Source organism: Sus scrofa, chromosome 15 (genome assembly GCF_054392235.1).
Source record: "Sus scrofa isolate SSC_HxYL_T2T_F1_AM1 chromosome 15, Sscrofa_HxYL_maternal_Yorkshire_Landrace_v2.0, whole genome shotgun sequence".
Taxonomy (NCBI): domain Eukaryota; kingdom Metazoa; phylum Chordata; class Mammalia; order Artiodactyla; family Suidae; genus Sus; species Sus scrofa.
In genome coordinates this window covers 147,409,700-147,425,298 of record NC_139397.1, presented here as the reverse complement: position 1 = coordinate 147,425,298, position 15,599 = coordinate 147,409,700, and the positions used below count along the sequence as shown (strand labels likewise).

General features: G+C 51.8%; 1 protein-coding gene across 17 annotated transcripts in view; it reads right to left on the bottom strand.

Annotated features, from left to right (window-relative positions):
- Positions 1–429: 429 nt before the first annotated feature.
- The window catches only part of EIF4E2 (eukaryotic translation initiation factor 4E family member 2), a 32,338-nt gene continuing 17,168 nt past the window's right edge, over positions 430–15,599 (bottom strand). For 5 of the 17 annotated variants that reach the window (XM_084997923.1, XM_084997921.1, XM_005672278.4 and 2 more), the window contains one exon: positions 430–2,993. In XM_084997923.1, the coding sequence (XP_084854049.1) occupies positions 2,954–2,993 (40 nt within the window). In that variant the 3' untranslated portion in view covers positions 430–2,953. 17 annotated transcript variants of the gene reach the window in all.

Here is a 15,599-nt window from a genome sequence, read left to right as displayed (position 1 = left end):
TCCCACGTCAAGCAGCTGTATGCCACAGCCTAAAATGAAATTAAATTAAAAAAAATAAAAGAGGAGTTCCTGTCGTGGTGCAGTGGAAACAAATCCGACTAGGAACCATGAGGTTGCAGGTTCGATCCCTGGCCTCGCTCACTGGGTTAAGGATCTGGCGTTGCCGTGAGCTGTGGTGTAGGTTGCAGAGCAGCTTGGATCTGGCGTTGCTGTGGCTGTGGTGCAGGCCGGCAGCTACCACTCCCATTCGACCCCTAGCCTGAGAACCTCCATGTGCCGTGGGTGGGGCCCTAAAAAGACAAAAGACAAAAAATAAATAAATAAAGATAAAATAAATAAAATAGAGAGCACCTACTGAAGAGCAGAATTAGCAGCCACAGGCCACCAGTGTCCCATTTCCACTGTATTAAAGAGTCCAGGACCAGGTTCTTGCAGGTACTTTCCATTTATTACTGCAGTAGACAATTGCTCTGAAAGTGCAACACTAAACCATCTTGTCACAGCCTCTGCTCCTCCAATGGCCAATACTTGGAAATTCATTCCTGGAGCATCGTGGACCACAAGCTTCTCTCTGGGTGGAAAATTACCGTCACTGCCAACGTCACAGGGAACACACACGCACACGCACACACGAATCTTAGGATAAATGAGAAGAGCACTGGAGAGGAGGGGGGGCCGCTTTCTGAGGGGTCCTGGGGACAGCCCGCCTATGCAGTGACAGTGACACCCCATCTCCCAGCAGCGACCTAACACGTTGGCTAGGTTGGCCCTGGTGCACCTTCTCCCCTTTGCCTCTAGAACTGGGGACACCACAACGGCAACCACGTCCTGTCTCAGCGCTGCGGAGGCCCACGGAGTCAAGAAGAACTGAAAAGGCCTCGCAAGCCTGTGTGGAAAGTGGGTGGTTTGGGGAAACTGCCTCTTCAGTCTCCAAGGGGCAGTTGTTAGGCCGAGTGTCTGGAGAGCTCTCGGGGGGAAGAGGCTGCTTAGCAGAAATAACCCTTGTTCTAGCTGGTATATTTTTGATGGGAAAAAATAATGTTCAAACACTGCGAAGACAAAGAGGAAGGCGGGGAAACACAAGCGCCTTTAGAAAATACAGGAGACTAAAAAATTCCACCAAATGAGACCCAAAAAAAGGAAAAACACAAATACAGACAAGATACCTAAGCAGTCGGCCTGACGTAACGGTCACTTGGGAACACGTCACACACACGCACCCACTCACCCACACACACACTAATAATTGTCCGGTACACGTTCCAGGAGGGCTAATCCAAATGGCTGCTCTCTTTGGAATCTTCGTGGCAAATGTTGAGTTTAGGCCAAAGTGAAGCCCTCCCTGGGGTCTACGCTCAGGAGGCAGCCTTTGTTCCCCATTTTTGCCAATGTCACTCATATATCTGTCTGAGCCCTTCACAACTGTCTGGGCCGTAGAATTTATTCTTCATATTCCTAGAACTGAAATGACTGCTAGATCTTCTTATCCGATCCAACTTCACCTGTAACGGAGGCACCTCCCTTTGGCTCCTGTGCTCCCCTGTTCTTTTAGGAAAAAGCACCCCAAGACAGGGGTAGCCAGGGGGTGCTCAGTAGTTGGAAAGTAGGAAGAGAGGAGTATAAATACAGTAAGGAAATGCCTGCTCCTCTCACACGATTTCTCGAGACCAGGTGGCTCAGGCCCGCTGGTCTGCAAGGACAGGTTTTAGGAGAGGCCTTAATTTAAGGTACTGTGGTCTCTGCTCACAAGAGCCAAGTAAGACAGTGCTCCTTGGAGGCTGCAGTGGGACTGGTCCCCAGTACCTGTTGCAACCTGGGTGCTCGCTGACCTCTCTGACATCAGTCCCTCCGGAGTCTGGTCACCCAGCTTCTCTGACGTGTGCCTGTCACTTTGAGGGCCTGCCAGGTTGCTGTCCTGGCCTCCCCGAGCAGCACACAGCTGCTGACACGCACACCATGTGACGAGGGCTGGAAGCAGGTTCTCCCACCACTGCAGCCAGGCGCAGCCGGGCGCAGCCAGCCATCCAGCGTGGTCCCTTGTCCCTCACATGGCCCAGCTTCAGGATCACAGAACTCCCCGTCCTGAGTGTTAACACCTGACGACCACCAGCTTTGCCTCCCTTCCCCAGGGAGGGGCGTGCAAGAACGTGCACCAACAGGCTGGACACACAGGCCCTGCTCATTGGGAAAATGGTTTCAGAAACTACCCTCAGCTCCAAACCCTGCACTTGGAACCTCTGTTATAACTTAGCTCCTCATCAAACTGGATTCCACTCTGGCTTAATCATGCCTTCTAAGCCACCTCCGTGAAACCAGTGTGGCCCACTGGACTAAAATTCTAAGTGCAGCAGTGCCTCAAAAGTGTCCCACCAGAGGGAGAGCTGGAGGGCATAAGGCAGGAGCCTATACACCGTCGGTGACACAATTTCAGAAAGTGGTGGGCTCGGGGGAAGAGGGGGTGAAATAAACAAAATGTCCCAATAACTGAACGGCAGATCTAGAAGAGAGCATTTATAGCTATTCCGGGACTCTCCAACACGAAGCTCTTCCTGGAGGCACAGACATTCATAATACTGGTCACTCTCAGCCCACGGCTCTGGCTTGTACACGTGGTCACGATGCCCTTCGTACAGCAGAGGAGAGCACGGCAGAATGCCCGAGAGGCACCTGGACAGCACACAGCAAAATGAAAGGCTGACCCGCCCCCCACGGAACCCTCTTAAAAAAAGTTTGTCTATTATAAAGTCACGTTTTCCGTTTTCTCCGCTTTATAAAGTCAGCGATGCTGGAGGGTGTCTAGCGGAACCCGTCCTCCAGGAGTGAGTGCAAAAGGGGAGCACGTGGCTCAGGGACGTCCCTTCAGTGAGCAGACAGAAGGAGCAGCTGGAGACCTCCCGTCCGCTTTGGACAGACACACACACACAGAAAAGGGTTACTGCCAGCTGGTGTACTTTCACAACGCGATCTTTGTATTTCGAAAGCTTGAATTGTCCCTGAAAGAAAAAATGGGAGAAAACAGAGCATTCAATACACAGATCCTCTCTAGGCAGCATGCATACACAGGGGAAGACCTGGCCTCAACACCCCCGGGCCCCCCCTCACACCCCAGCACCTTCCTCCTTTGCTCTCCTGATGCCGACACAGCAACCTGCCCCCCGAGTCCTTCCACACACTTCAACTGATTGCAACATCAAACAATCGGGAGCAACCCAAATGCACGTGAGCAGGGGACTAAAAATCCATAAGGCAATAAATATTAATATTTAGGGGACTAAACTAAATATGAATGGGACATTGTGCAGCTTTCAAAAAAAAAAAAAAGAAGAAGAGGAAGAAAGAAAAACCACTTTCTACTAATAGAGAAAGCTCTCCAAGAAAAATTGCTGTGTTAAGGTGCAGAAGAGTGTGTGTTCACAGCTCGCCATCTTCTGTGTAAGTGGGGTTGGGAGAAATAAGGTCATAGCTCGTACATGCCTCGAATAAGGTCACGCATAATAAAATGCTGTAAGACTACCTACACAAGAAACCAGTAACAGTCGTTACCTGGGGAGGGGTGGCGGCAGGGCAAGGGGACGCGGTGGAAGTTGGACAGATGGAGAAAGAGCAAGAGGAAACCTCTTTCTCTCACATGCACACACACATTTTTTAAAAATTGAACCACACACAGATTGTATTACACATTCCAAAAAAACCAACTAACCAACAACCCCTTGGTTCAAACTTACAGCTGCTTACAAAAGGAGATTTTGAGAGGTGAAATCTGGGTACCCTTCACTTTAAAAACTTAGCTGTAACTCTTGGAAGAGGTACATGTGTGTGCATGTGTGTAACAGATCTTCAGATGTGTCTCCTTAGTGGCCTCCTACTGGATGCAGACAGGTTTAGCTACTCACTAGTAGCCTCCCTGTTTCAGATTAGAAACCCGACAATGCCTTGGCAGTTCACACCACCATTTTAATTTAAGGGCTGGAAGAGACTTTTAAAGGTTGCTGCATCTATTGCTCTGGCCCAGTGCTTCAGACTTAAATTTGTCTGAAATTCTTTTTTTTTTTTTTTTTTTTTTTGCCTTTCTCTAAGGCCGCACCCGCGGCATATGGAGGTTCCCAGGCTCAGGGTCTAATGGGAGCTGTAGCCACTGGCCTATGCCAGAGCCCCAGCAACGCCAGATCCGAGCCGAGTCTTTGACCTACAACACAGCTCACGGCAACGCCGGATCCTTAACCTGCTGATGGAGGCAAGGGATCGAACAGGAAACCTCATGCTTCTTAGGCGGATTCCTTAACCACTGAGCCGTGACGGGAACTCCCAAATTTGTCTGAAATTTCGAAACAAATTCTCATTAACCTGATTTTGGAATCATCACTTCAACTTAATTTTAATGGAACATCCTAAAAGATTTTTTGGGGGGTGGGTGCATGCTCATGGGCATGCAGAAGTTCCTGGGCTGAATCAAAGCTGCGTCATAGCAGTGACCTGAGCCATAGCAATGACAATGCAAGATCTTTAACCTGCTGAGACACCAGGCAACTCCCACAGAAGCTTTGGCTTTAACTGCCCTGTCTGAAAATTGCTACCATTTGGTATCTGGCCAGTGGTCCAGAGTAAGTTAATACTGACAAAAGAATATGCTTGGCCCAGCCAAAGAGCAGGTTCCTCCTGCTGTTGGCTATCAGATTCTCCTCTGTGAGGGTGGCAGGCTGACAGTGACTTCCAGCCCTCACTATGCGGAGACTGACTGCAAACAAGTCCTAAGAGGGGAAACTGGAGCTGGTGCGGGTGAGCGCTGGCTGGGAAGAAACCACAGTTGCCTCACTACTAATTTTTTTAGAACTGACATGCACGACCATGCAGCTCCATGATCAAGGGCTACTGAGAATTTCTGTGTTTTCCATCTAAAGAGTGGAAGACTGAACACAAAGAGAACTGGGGAATCACCTTTTTAAAGGGTCTTTCAAAAGGACAGACCCCACTGAGGTGCCCCAAGTAGCCAGCAAGGACATGAGAATGCATCTGATCCTAAGACAGAAAAGCAGGCCGAGATGTGCTAGCTGAGTCCCCTTGGGGACGATGCGCTGTAATCCCGAGTCGCACGACAGAGGACACCTCTAACTACACAGACGTGATGAGGAAGGAAGGGCTTGCTGTTTCCTTTCCTCCTCTTTGATGCCTTCTTGACCCCCACAGATCAACTGGATCACAGAAGTTAATCGGCAGGAGAAGTACGGTGACCAGAAGGCAGGAGCCGAGGCTCTTCTGACTCCAGGAGAAGGATCTGTCTGGGGGGAGGAAGGCGGCAGGCAAGTCTCTGAACTCGGCCCTCTCAGCTGGTTCGTGATGTGACGAAGAGAATTTCCAGGCTAAACCCTCACTGTACGCAGGTCATCTTATCTTCTGGAAGGACTCCTGCACTGTGCTGGGGCTGGGCCGGAAACAGTCCCCTCTGGGGCACCTGAGGCGAGCACTGGAACACCTCCAACAGGTGGCCGTTTTATATTCTAGTGTCATAGATCTCTTCGCCGTCAGAAAAACCTAAGAAGCCACAATCATTCTCAAGTTCATAAAACAGGAAGGAGGAGGAACAGGGTAACCGAGGCAGGAGAATCCAGCTGAGTTTTCCCAGAGTTTGATATACAGAAAAACAAAGAGCGAGAAAGGGGGCCACAGGCTCCCGACAGTGACAGGCTGGAGCAGGCTGGTGGCAGCTGGCGACTCTGGCTCGGCCGTTCTTAAAAAACAGTGGGTTGAGAAGAGCCTGGTGCCACGTTCAGTCTGAGGAATGTGACCACCTCAAAGCAGCTGGGGGCTAATCCTCAGTTCTGCCCCTCAGCCCAGGCTGCAGCGCACAGAGAGGGGAGGATGGGGAGAATAAGGGGCAGAGGCCACGAGCGACTTCGGGTTTTTGGTTTTAAAAGAGTTTTACTTTTTTTGGCGGCACCCACAGCATGAAGAGGTTCCAGGATCAGGGACTGAACCCGCGCCACAGCAGTGACCCGCGCCACAGCAGCGACAACACTGGATCCTTAACCCGCTGAGCCACCAGGAAACTCTTGCTTCTGCTGTTAAACCCAAACTAAGATTTAGGAAATCCAGACTGAGCTCCTGAAAGTCAGCCCGTCCAGGCACCTAGCAGTGTGTGGACTACTGGAAGGCTTTCCGGTTTTGTTTTTTTTCAATGACACAACAGCTCTTGGAGAAGGAAGTGATAACATTTACACCCTCACCTGTGGCTTACATAAAATAAGCAACTGAGACTGAGCCCCGACCAATGATTAAAGGGGTTCGTCACCCTCAGTAACCCCTCATTTACTCCAGAGGACGTTCACATGCCGGGACACAGGGCGTGGGAACCAAAGACCCAAAACGCCACCTCTGCTCTGATGACGACGCCTCAGAGACACCCAAGTCCTCCTCCCAACTCCAAGTTCACATGCCCAGGCATCTTGGGGGAAAAGTGCTGCCCCAATACTCTGAAACAGCTCTCCAATCTGCTCCCTCAAAAGTACACCTCCCGGTACTTCCAGTCAAGGGGACAAGTACAAACTCTGGAAAGAAGGAGCTAAGGTAGCGGCTGGCCCCCGAGGGCGGACAACAGAGGAGCCAGGCGGTCAGGTCCTCAGAAGAATGCTGCCGCCCACTTCGGCAACAACCTGGCCCTCTGCTGGTGCCCAGCAGGGGCACCAAAGTGATATTCTGGGCCCAGGGAAAGCTGGGAGCCACCGAGGAGGAGACCCGCCCGAGTCTCTGCTCCAAGGGGGCCGAGGGCACACTGACCAATCAGCCCGAAGGCCGCAGCACACACGGCCTTCAGGGAAACGTCTCTGGCTGTGGAGCTGCCCGGCCCACGCCAGCTCTCCCGTCCCCCTCCCTCCCTCCCTGCAGAGTAAATACAACTGCAAATTTCCATCCCTAATCTCCCCCCCGAGTGGCCACATCGACTTCATTCTCCATCAGGAGAGATCACGGCTCTGAGCAGCCTGGACGAGCAATGACCCAGCATCCTCCCCAGCTGCGAGCCGGGACTTCCGCTGACCCCAGGGTTAAGACGGCAGTTTGACTCGTAAAGGTCCTGAAGGTCAAATGAGCCGGTCCCAAAATATTAGCAGCTACATGAAATGGCCAAGATATCAAACTGAGGGGCAGTATTTGTGACTCAAGGAATAATATTTAAAGAGCGCTTTTTGTTTCTTCACAGATCGTGATCTACTTGGAAAGAGGAAAAGGGAGGAAGAGAAGGCTGACGTGTTAGGGCCTCTAAAACAGCAGCTCAAACCACCCCGAGCTGGGTGTGCGCATCTTCCTAAACACACGCCGCCACGGCCTTCAAGGTTAAACGGCGGTGAAACAGAAAGTCTGGGAGGACAATGGAGCTGCGGGGTGTTTTGTTTAGACTCGTAATACTCTCATTCTCCCAAGTCTGTGCTTCGAGGAGAACACCCAACCTAAGAGTGCTCCCTTCAACCTGCCAGAGAAAAAAGATACCAGGGGGGCAGGCGGGGGGACAAAAAGAACAAAGAGACCACAAAATGGCAATTATGCAAATATGGCATATTTATATGCCAATTATGCACACGGCAAATATGACTTTTCAAAGTAATTCAAAGATATTTTTCCTGGGGTAATTTCGTGTGAGCTGGGGGAGAGGGAAGAAGTTTCAGTTTTCCTCCATTCTGACTACTCCAATTCCATTTTAAAGCTTTCTCTTTTTTTCACGGACCCTAAGATGCTGTTGACTTGTAAAGGTACCACCATTTTTATACACTTTAAGAGGTACACACCGCCAATCAAACTACGACAAAAACCTTTCTCAGCACATCCGCTGTAAGCACCTCAATTTTAGGGATATTAAAAGCCCCCCAAAAAAGGAATCTTAGAATTAAATACAAATCCATTACAGCACCAGGCCTCTGGAAATGGAACTTATTTATATGCATGTTATAGTCCTCCTTGTATATACCAGCAGCCGTCTCAGAATTCTAGATTGACTATATTTTATAGAAAAACTCTTTAAACTGCAATTTGGAAAGTCTAGTGTTAGCATCTAAAAACTGAATTTATAATCCATTAAGTTATTTAAAAAAGAGCCATGTGTGACACGCGTGTGCAGGAATCCAGGACGGTTTCTAACTCAGACCTGGATGCCTGCTTCCGGCCCTCATACCGCCATCCGCGCCCTTTTAGCCCATCGAGGTCTCTTCTAGAAGAGGCCTCGCTTCCTTCCTACTACAGCTGGCACGTTCTGTTCCAATCTTAGACACTCTCCATGTCTCAGGGATGGGGCGGGGGTGCGGGGCCGGGGTCACGTCCAGGAACGTGCTCTCGGGTCAGGCACACGCAGACCCTGACCTTCCGCCAATTCCTCGCGGGATACATTAACCCAGTTTCTTCTGCGAGACGGAGACATGGATTGGAACTCTCTTAACTGAAATACAACTGTTCTTCAAGTGAATGCTTCGGCTGACTCAGCCTTCAACATCCCAGGGCCTCTCTCTGCCAGCCTACATGGGACGCTGCGGTCACAATACAACCTGGGAATGTCTCCATCACAGCCCTGACACGGACCCCAGTTCACTGTGACCTCTGCGACACTGAAGTTGCACCACTGCTTCCTCACAGCTGACAAAGAGCGTCAGCGAACAGGACGTGCCTCTCACCTAAGCCATCCCGGGGCCTGAGGAACTGCCCCGTTCCTCACAGGACACTGCCCGATGGCTTAAAAAGGACCACGTCTGGGCAAAGGAGAAAGGATCTGTGGCACACGCATCACCAGGAGATACCGGCGTCTAGAGCCCGAGACATGCTAGTCCGTGGCACCTCGTTTTCCGAATCAGAAAAGCAGGTACAGTGAGGCTTAGCAAGCTGCCCAGGGGTTCACCGGGAGACACGTGACCCAGGCAGGACGGTAATTCGGTGGTTTGGGGCTCAAAGAGGAGCGGCTGGGGCAGGCTCGCTGCGGGCAGAGGCAGGGCTGGGGGTGGCCGGGAGAGGGCATCCCCTGGGGACCCGGGGCCTCGGGCGGGGGCAGGGGTGGGGGTGGGTGGGGGGGATGTCACAACGTTACAAAGAAGATAGACAAGGCCCTACCCTGAGTGGGAGAGACAGAGGGGGAGCGTCCGATCAGCGGCCGCTGCTGTTCACCAGGCCATGAAACTCCTCCCAGGCCCTGGCAAACCAGAGACAAAAAACACAATAGCACATTCAGATCAAAGGCGTTTTAACACAGAGCGAACAGACAAGATAACCCCACATCCCACTTCAGATACCCTCAAGGTCAAGTGGAGCCCACCGATACCTGGATGCACGGCAGTGACGTTTCCCACCTAGACTGTCCTTTCAGCTTAGCGGGTGGCTGGCACCTTCCAAGGGCAGTTGGCACTTCCTCTGGCAAAGTCTGGCCCTCACCATCCTTCGAGGACTTGCAAGTCTATCTATCCCCTCAACCAGGCCACAAGGTCAGAGCTGAGCTCACCCACCAAGGGAGACACCTCCAATTCACCGAGGCGAAGGGCAGCAGTGCCTTCTGCTTTCTGCCTTGGGGACGTGAGGACAGGCGGTAGAAACCTTCTCTCCTCTTCAGGCTTCACCCGGAGGGTAAAGGCAGGTACCCGACAGCATTACAATGTCCAAAGACGCCGTGAGGAAATCATACCACTTTATCCGCTTTCCCTTCTGACTCTTCGGAACTCAGACTCCAAATTCATATCAGGTTCCATTTCCGATAATACCCAAGTGACTATTATCTTAAAACTTAAGTTGTATGGGTCACAGCGGTTTGAAATTTCCAGGGACCAATGCTCCTCACAACTTTAATGTGTATTAATTTAGAAACTGGAGTTAGGAAGGGATAAGAATGTGACTGGGGGGGGGGGGCTTTTGGAGTCGATGCGCCACAAAAAAGCAGGCCGGCGGTGACTCCTGGCCAAGAAAACAGCAGCCTGCTAGATTCCCTGTGTACCCAGAAGCCCGGACCCACCTCGTGTTTTCTCAGAGGAGCTGATGTCCTACCTTTTTGCTCTAGCCACCTTTCAGCTCCACCAGGGACAAAGTGTCAGGTAACTTTCCTGGGACTTGTATGTAAAATGGGTAATTTCGTGCTTCTAAATCTAAAATTTTTGATTACCAACTATTCCATTTTGGCTTTAAAATGGCAAAATACCCATGGTGACAACATACTGGGTTTAACATGTTAAATTAACTCACTACAGGTTTAAAATGATAGCCACTAAAATATACTTCATTCACCAAGTCTTCTACAGAGAGCTTTTCATTCTTCCTTTCTTTTTTTAAATAGCAAGAGATCAGAGACCTGGCACAACAAATTCATTCTTCCAGGCAAGAGGCACACCACTGGCGTTCATCTATCCCTCTTCTGAACAGCAGCATTTATAAGTGAAGGGCGCTATCTCTCAGAACAAGAGGCTGATTTGCAGTTAATAGCTTCTTCAGAGCATCCCCAATACACACATGCTAAGTGAGCTGAAGGAAAACGTAAGAGCACCCCACAGGGGTGCTATCTTCGCCACAAACTCGGTTTCCACAGAAAGACACCTGCTTCACAGCTCTTTCTGGAAAGACGGTAGCGTGGAGAACTTTGAGAATCCGTCAGTGGTGTCAGAAGGCCACTTCACTCTTGACTCCAAATGAAGGTAAGAGGAAAGCAAAAGCGGATGCCTGGGCCACGACGCGGGTCCCCCCTCTGGTTCTAACAGTGGCATTTAAATCCTACTTGAACAATGGAGGTGTCAACAAGAAATTACATGGCTGTGTTGAAGCTTCACCTCCTTAACCCTTCCATCTACTGCAAAGCCTGCACTAGTCCAAACAGGGACGTTCTCTGTGTCAAGAACCTGCAGACATATGCACGTCAGAGGTCTCCTCTAATCCACTCTAGTGTTCAACTGCCCTCCTGTTTCCTCGGCAGTATCCTCTTCATGCGTAAAACGTCAACATGAAGAATCTGGGCAGAGAGTAGCTCGCATGGATCCACAGTCACTGGTACAATCGCCTGTTCTCAGAGGTCAGTGCTTGACTAAAAGGCACATCAACCGCCCAAGACTAGGGGCCTTCTGGCTATTTTCCTCTGGCATCCCGAGCAGGTTAAGTATTGAAACTTGTCTCAAAGGCAAAGAACAAGTTGAATATTCAAACTGTCATGTAAACAGGGTTTCTTTAAAAAGAAATGCTTTAAATCACCCTGAGGTTAATACAGCCTACAGGGAATTCTAAACAGATTCAAATGACAGAGTAACACCGAGCTCTCTAAAGACCACTTTTTTACCAGCCCACTTACCAGAAAGCACATTCTGAGAGCAGAGGTCTCATGTCTGTAACTCTGTACTCGTGCCCACCCTGTCCCAAAGCCTGGCGCCCAGCCTTGCACTCGTCTGGCCCTCATACACCCGGGCGAACTCTGGCCTCCTGCTAGTCCGGGCTCCGCCTTGAACGTCGGCCGGGGGTGGGGGTGGTGGGGGGGATCAGCATAAACTCGAAGCCAGGCCAGCAGTTGTGCTGGTTTGACCCGGGGCCTCCCGGCTGTGATTCAGCCTCGGAGAAGACGAAGTTCAATGTTTAAATACAATGACAGTTAACAGGGCGAAGTCGCCACGAGTGGGCCCCTTTCTCCTCTAGAATGAATGAATGAAGGGAAGTCACCTACCCTCAGCTCTCTCTGCAGTCCTCCCAACACCGTGGCCCGTGGCAGCCCTGTCTTCCCTCTCCCATTCCAGGCCAGATGAACTAAGGGGCTCAACAGATGATTCCAAAGAGGAGTTTCCTCTCAAAAGTCAACTGCTGCATTCTACGGCTCTGAGCCCCACGTTTTATCCTGGGGTCCCAAGATTCGGGGTTGCAGGTCTGGCTGTGGGAGGAGATGGTCCTCGAAGCAGAGGACACAGTGAGCCACTTGGTGCCTGCGGGACCCACATCTCTGAGGCCACAACTACAACCGAGCTCAGGAGGAGGAGCCACGCCCGGAGCTGACACCTGGATTAACAAGCTCCCCTTGCGCAAGGGGACCCGCGCACCCTTAAGGAGCTGACTGCTGGCAAGAACTGCTGGGTACGAGGCAGCAGGTGGCGTCTCTGCAGCAAAGCAGCTCATCAGGCCCCACGCGCAGTGTTAGCCTCTCAGCTCACCGAGGAGCGTGGCAGGGAAAGGCCACAAGCGGTGCGACGAGGGGAAGGCTGGAAACCCAGACAGGTGAAAAAGGACACTGGACTGAAACCCAGCAGGTGGCGGTTCACTGACTGAGATACCAAAGCCACTGCTAAAAATTCCCCTCGCCACTTCCAGGGGCCCTAATCTCCAGACAGAACAACTGTCGGCTCTTTCTTCACTTCCCTTGAGTTTCCAAGTCTCAGCAGATGCTGTTCCTCGGCTCAAAGCCACACCTGCGGGAGAGCCGCAAGGAGGAGCACAAAGGAGAACAGTCCCGGCTTCTGCTCAGATGCGGCAAGGACCAGAGTGTCTCCAGGTCAGTCTGGTGCCTTCTGACCAACTGCTAACTCTGGAAGGTGCCATCAAGCTCAGCCCCTGGACCAGCTGTGTTGGCTGAAGTCAAAGTCAACACACGTAACACCACAGTGGAAGGAAAGGGTCAGAGAAGGCGATTCTTTGGCAAATGCTGAAAACACAGAGAACAGGCATTTCCAGACACCAACAACCCCCCCACCTTCTGGGTACTCCAACCCATTTGGGTGAGGTACATAATAAAAAAAGCAGCAGCGACACAAATACCCCCAGGATGCTGAGCTCAGGGTGCTAGTCCGATGGGTGTTCTGTGGGGTCCCAGGCCAAGTGGAGACCAATGGCCAGTCAGGATGGTCCAAGCTCAGGGTGTCGCTGCCAAAATGGAACAGCACAGCCACTCTGGAAGACGCCACGTGACACCCAGAGTGACCTTCGCAGATGCGACCAGGCAACCTGGCCTAGCGGCTGCGAAAACAGTTCGCTTGGGGTTCAGGCGGTGGCTCCTAAGAAAATGTCAACAACACGAGGCTTGCTGAAGCTCCGCACGCGGGCTAGGGGCCCGCAGGCAAGTAGAGCCAGGCCACAGAGCACTCGAGGGGCTGTGCGTGCTCTGGTCAGATGTCCTGAGGGCGAACTCAGGCAGGACAGACACTTCCCACCCCGGGTCTCCTAATGCACAACAACCCTAGGACCTGGGAGGAGGGGGAAGGGCCAGGACCCTGAGACCTTGCAAGCAGGGCACGCTCAAAGAGGAAGATGATCTGGCTCTAAGGGGAGAGCGGAGGGGAGAAGGCTGGCGAAGAGCCTGTGGCTTGGGCAGCTTTGGCACAGTGCGGAAACCGCGTTAACACAAAGCAAGGAAGCTATATACGTACAGCCACACACAGACGGAAGCAGGGCTTTACCTCCAAGCAAGAGCGCTCTCTGAATAAAAACAAAGTCAGCGAAGCAAAGGCCAAGGATCTCCCTTTCCAACCTAACAGACTTTCAAGCTGAATTCTGAATCAGAAATCACTGTTCTGGTCATCACCATGACTAGACAGGAACTGTAAGTCAAGTACCAAAAAATGGGGTCTCATTTTGAGAGCTAGATGTCACCTCATTATGTCAGACTTCAGCAGAGCTGGAACCAAATACCATGTGGCGTTTAAACAACGGGCTTATGGACATGAGGCTGCATCCCCGATGGCCCTCCACGGAGCAGTCTGTGCCATTGGTAACATGGTGACAGTCAGGCTGAAAGGCCACTTCTTTGATGCACCAGAAAGAGCAAGAGCATGAGACAAGCTAGTTTAGCACCATTTATTAAGTGATCTCAGCTGTGGTTGTAGCTGCTGCATGTCAGCCTGTTCTTAAAACATAAATTGCTCTTCATTCCTCTTGTCCGGGACAGAAGGCTCTTCCAGGTAGCACGCCAACAGAACAAGAGACTCCGATGATGCCAGCTTCAAGGACGGTGCCATCCAGAGAGGGAGAGGGTCATGGCACGTTCAACCGCGGCTTCCAGAGGTTTTGAAAAAGGAGCCTTTGGGGGCCCAGCCTGCCTGGCATTCTAGTGTGGAAGTGCAAAAGATTGGCACATTGGGAGAGAAAGAGAGGGAGACGCGAGGGAAAAGGAGCATCTGGGTATCAAGGAGGGTTTTCTGGTCCCTGGAGCTGCAGGGCTGGAGGACTAGGCAGACCTCTGCAGATAGCAGCGAGCAGCAGACTAAGGCAAAGGCCCACAGGTTCTCCTAGACTCTGTAAGGACTTGTGCTCATTTCCAGAAAAGTCAGGAAGAATGGCTTCAGGGCATCAGAGAGGGAGAACAGTGGAGAGGGGAGAGTGGAAAAATACCCCTTTCCCTCTGCTATCTGGGTGGACGGGGTGGGAGGGGCGTTTGGGAACCCTGAACATAAGAGTCCTAGAAAAAGCAGGTGTGCATCTCTCCAGCCTGGACTGAATATGGCTGGAGGGCAGAAGCTGCTTGTACTCCAGAACAAAGAATAGGAAAAATCTGCCTTGCGAAAAACGATGTGGACCCAGGACTGCCAAGGCCACCAGGGCCAGGGCTGGCTACTCACTGCAGGTGGCTCAACGAGCCGCACACAGCCATGGGATACGAAGCACCTCCAGTGGAGGCACTGCCAGTTAAAAACTGGCACTTAGCTGGTTTAAGCCAGCTCCACCCCCGACCTTAGCTGTAAATGCAAGGGGAACACTTCCCAAATGGTCTGCCTGCCGAACACCATCGCTGGGCTCCTGACTAGGAATGCGGTTAATAAGCCGGCATGACGATGAGCTCGTTGCTAAGGATGACGATGAGAGCAACGGGAATGCGAGGCTCCTGAGCGCACCCTCGAGGACCTCCAATTACCAAGACTACATCAGCCTCACAAAAACCCTGTCCGGCCAAGCATGACCCTCTCCCACCTCACAGGTGGGGAACTGAAGCAGAGGGGCAGAGACTTGCCAAAGGCACACAAAGGAGAGAACTAACCTCCCGCTCCTGACTCTTAGCTGGCCAGCTCTCCCTCCAGCTGTGAGAAAACCCTAACCCTCACTGCCCCCAGCGTCTTCATGATAACCCGAATTTGTCTATGACATTCGGTCACTGAAGGCCAGTGACTCCTGTTTGTGGACGTCCAGCTCCACGTCCCCGAGTCGCAGGTGGACCGCAGCGCCTGCTCCCCCTCAGCATGCGGGCTCCCCTTAGGTTCTGCTCTCACAAGCACGCTGTTCGGCTTCCTCTACCATCCCAGCTCTAGACGCAAGGAAATGGAGCCAGCATTTCTGCTGAGAAGTCAATTTCCCAGGACAAAGGTAACGACTGAGGCTGACAGGTCACAAAGGCATGCAAAAGCGGGCTGAGGGGCAGACAGGGGAGGATGTAGTGTTCAGTGGAATTACCCTGAAAATCAGCAAGGAAAAGAAGAGCGCTTTCACTTTAAGACAGTGGTTAGTGAATGAGAGGCACGCCAGCCTGTGTGAATAAAGCCAGCCCAGGCAGAGCAACGGGGAGCTGCAGAGGGGCTCCCGCAGTGTAGGTGGGCAGGGAACCTCGCCAGCCAAGAACTGCTAGGGTGGCCAGAAGTACTAGAGGGGAAGACTGGTCTGTCCCGCCTCCTTAAGTCAGTTTTCCCGCACGACCCCGT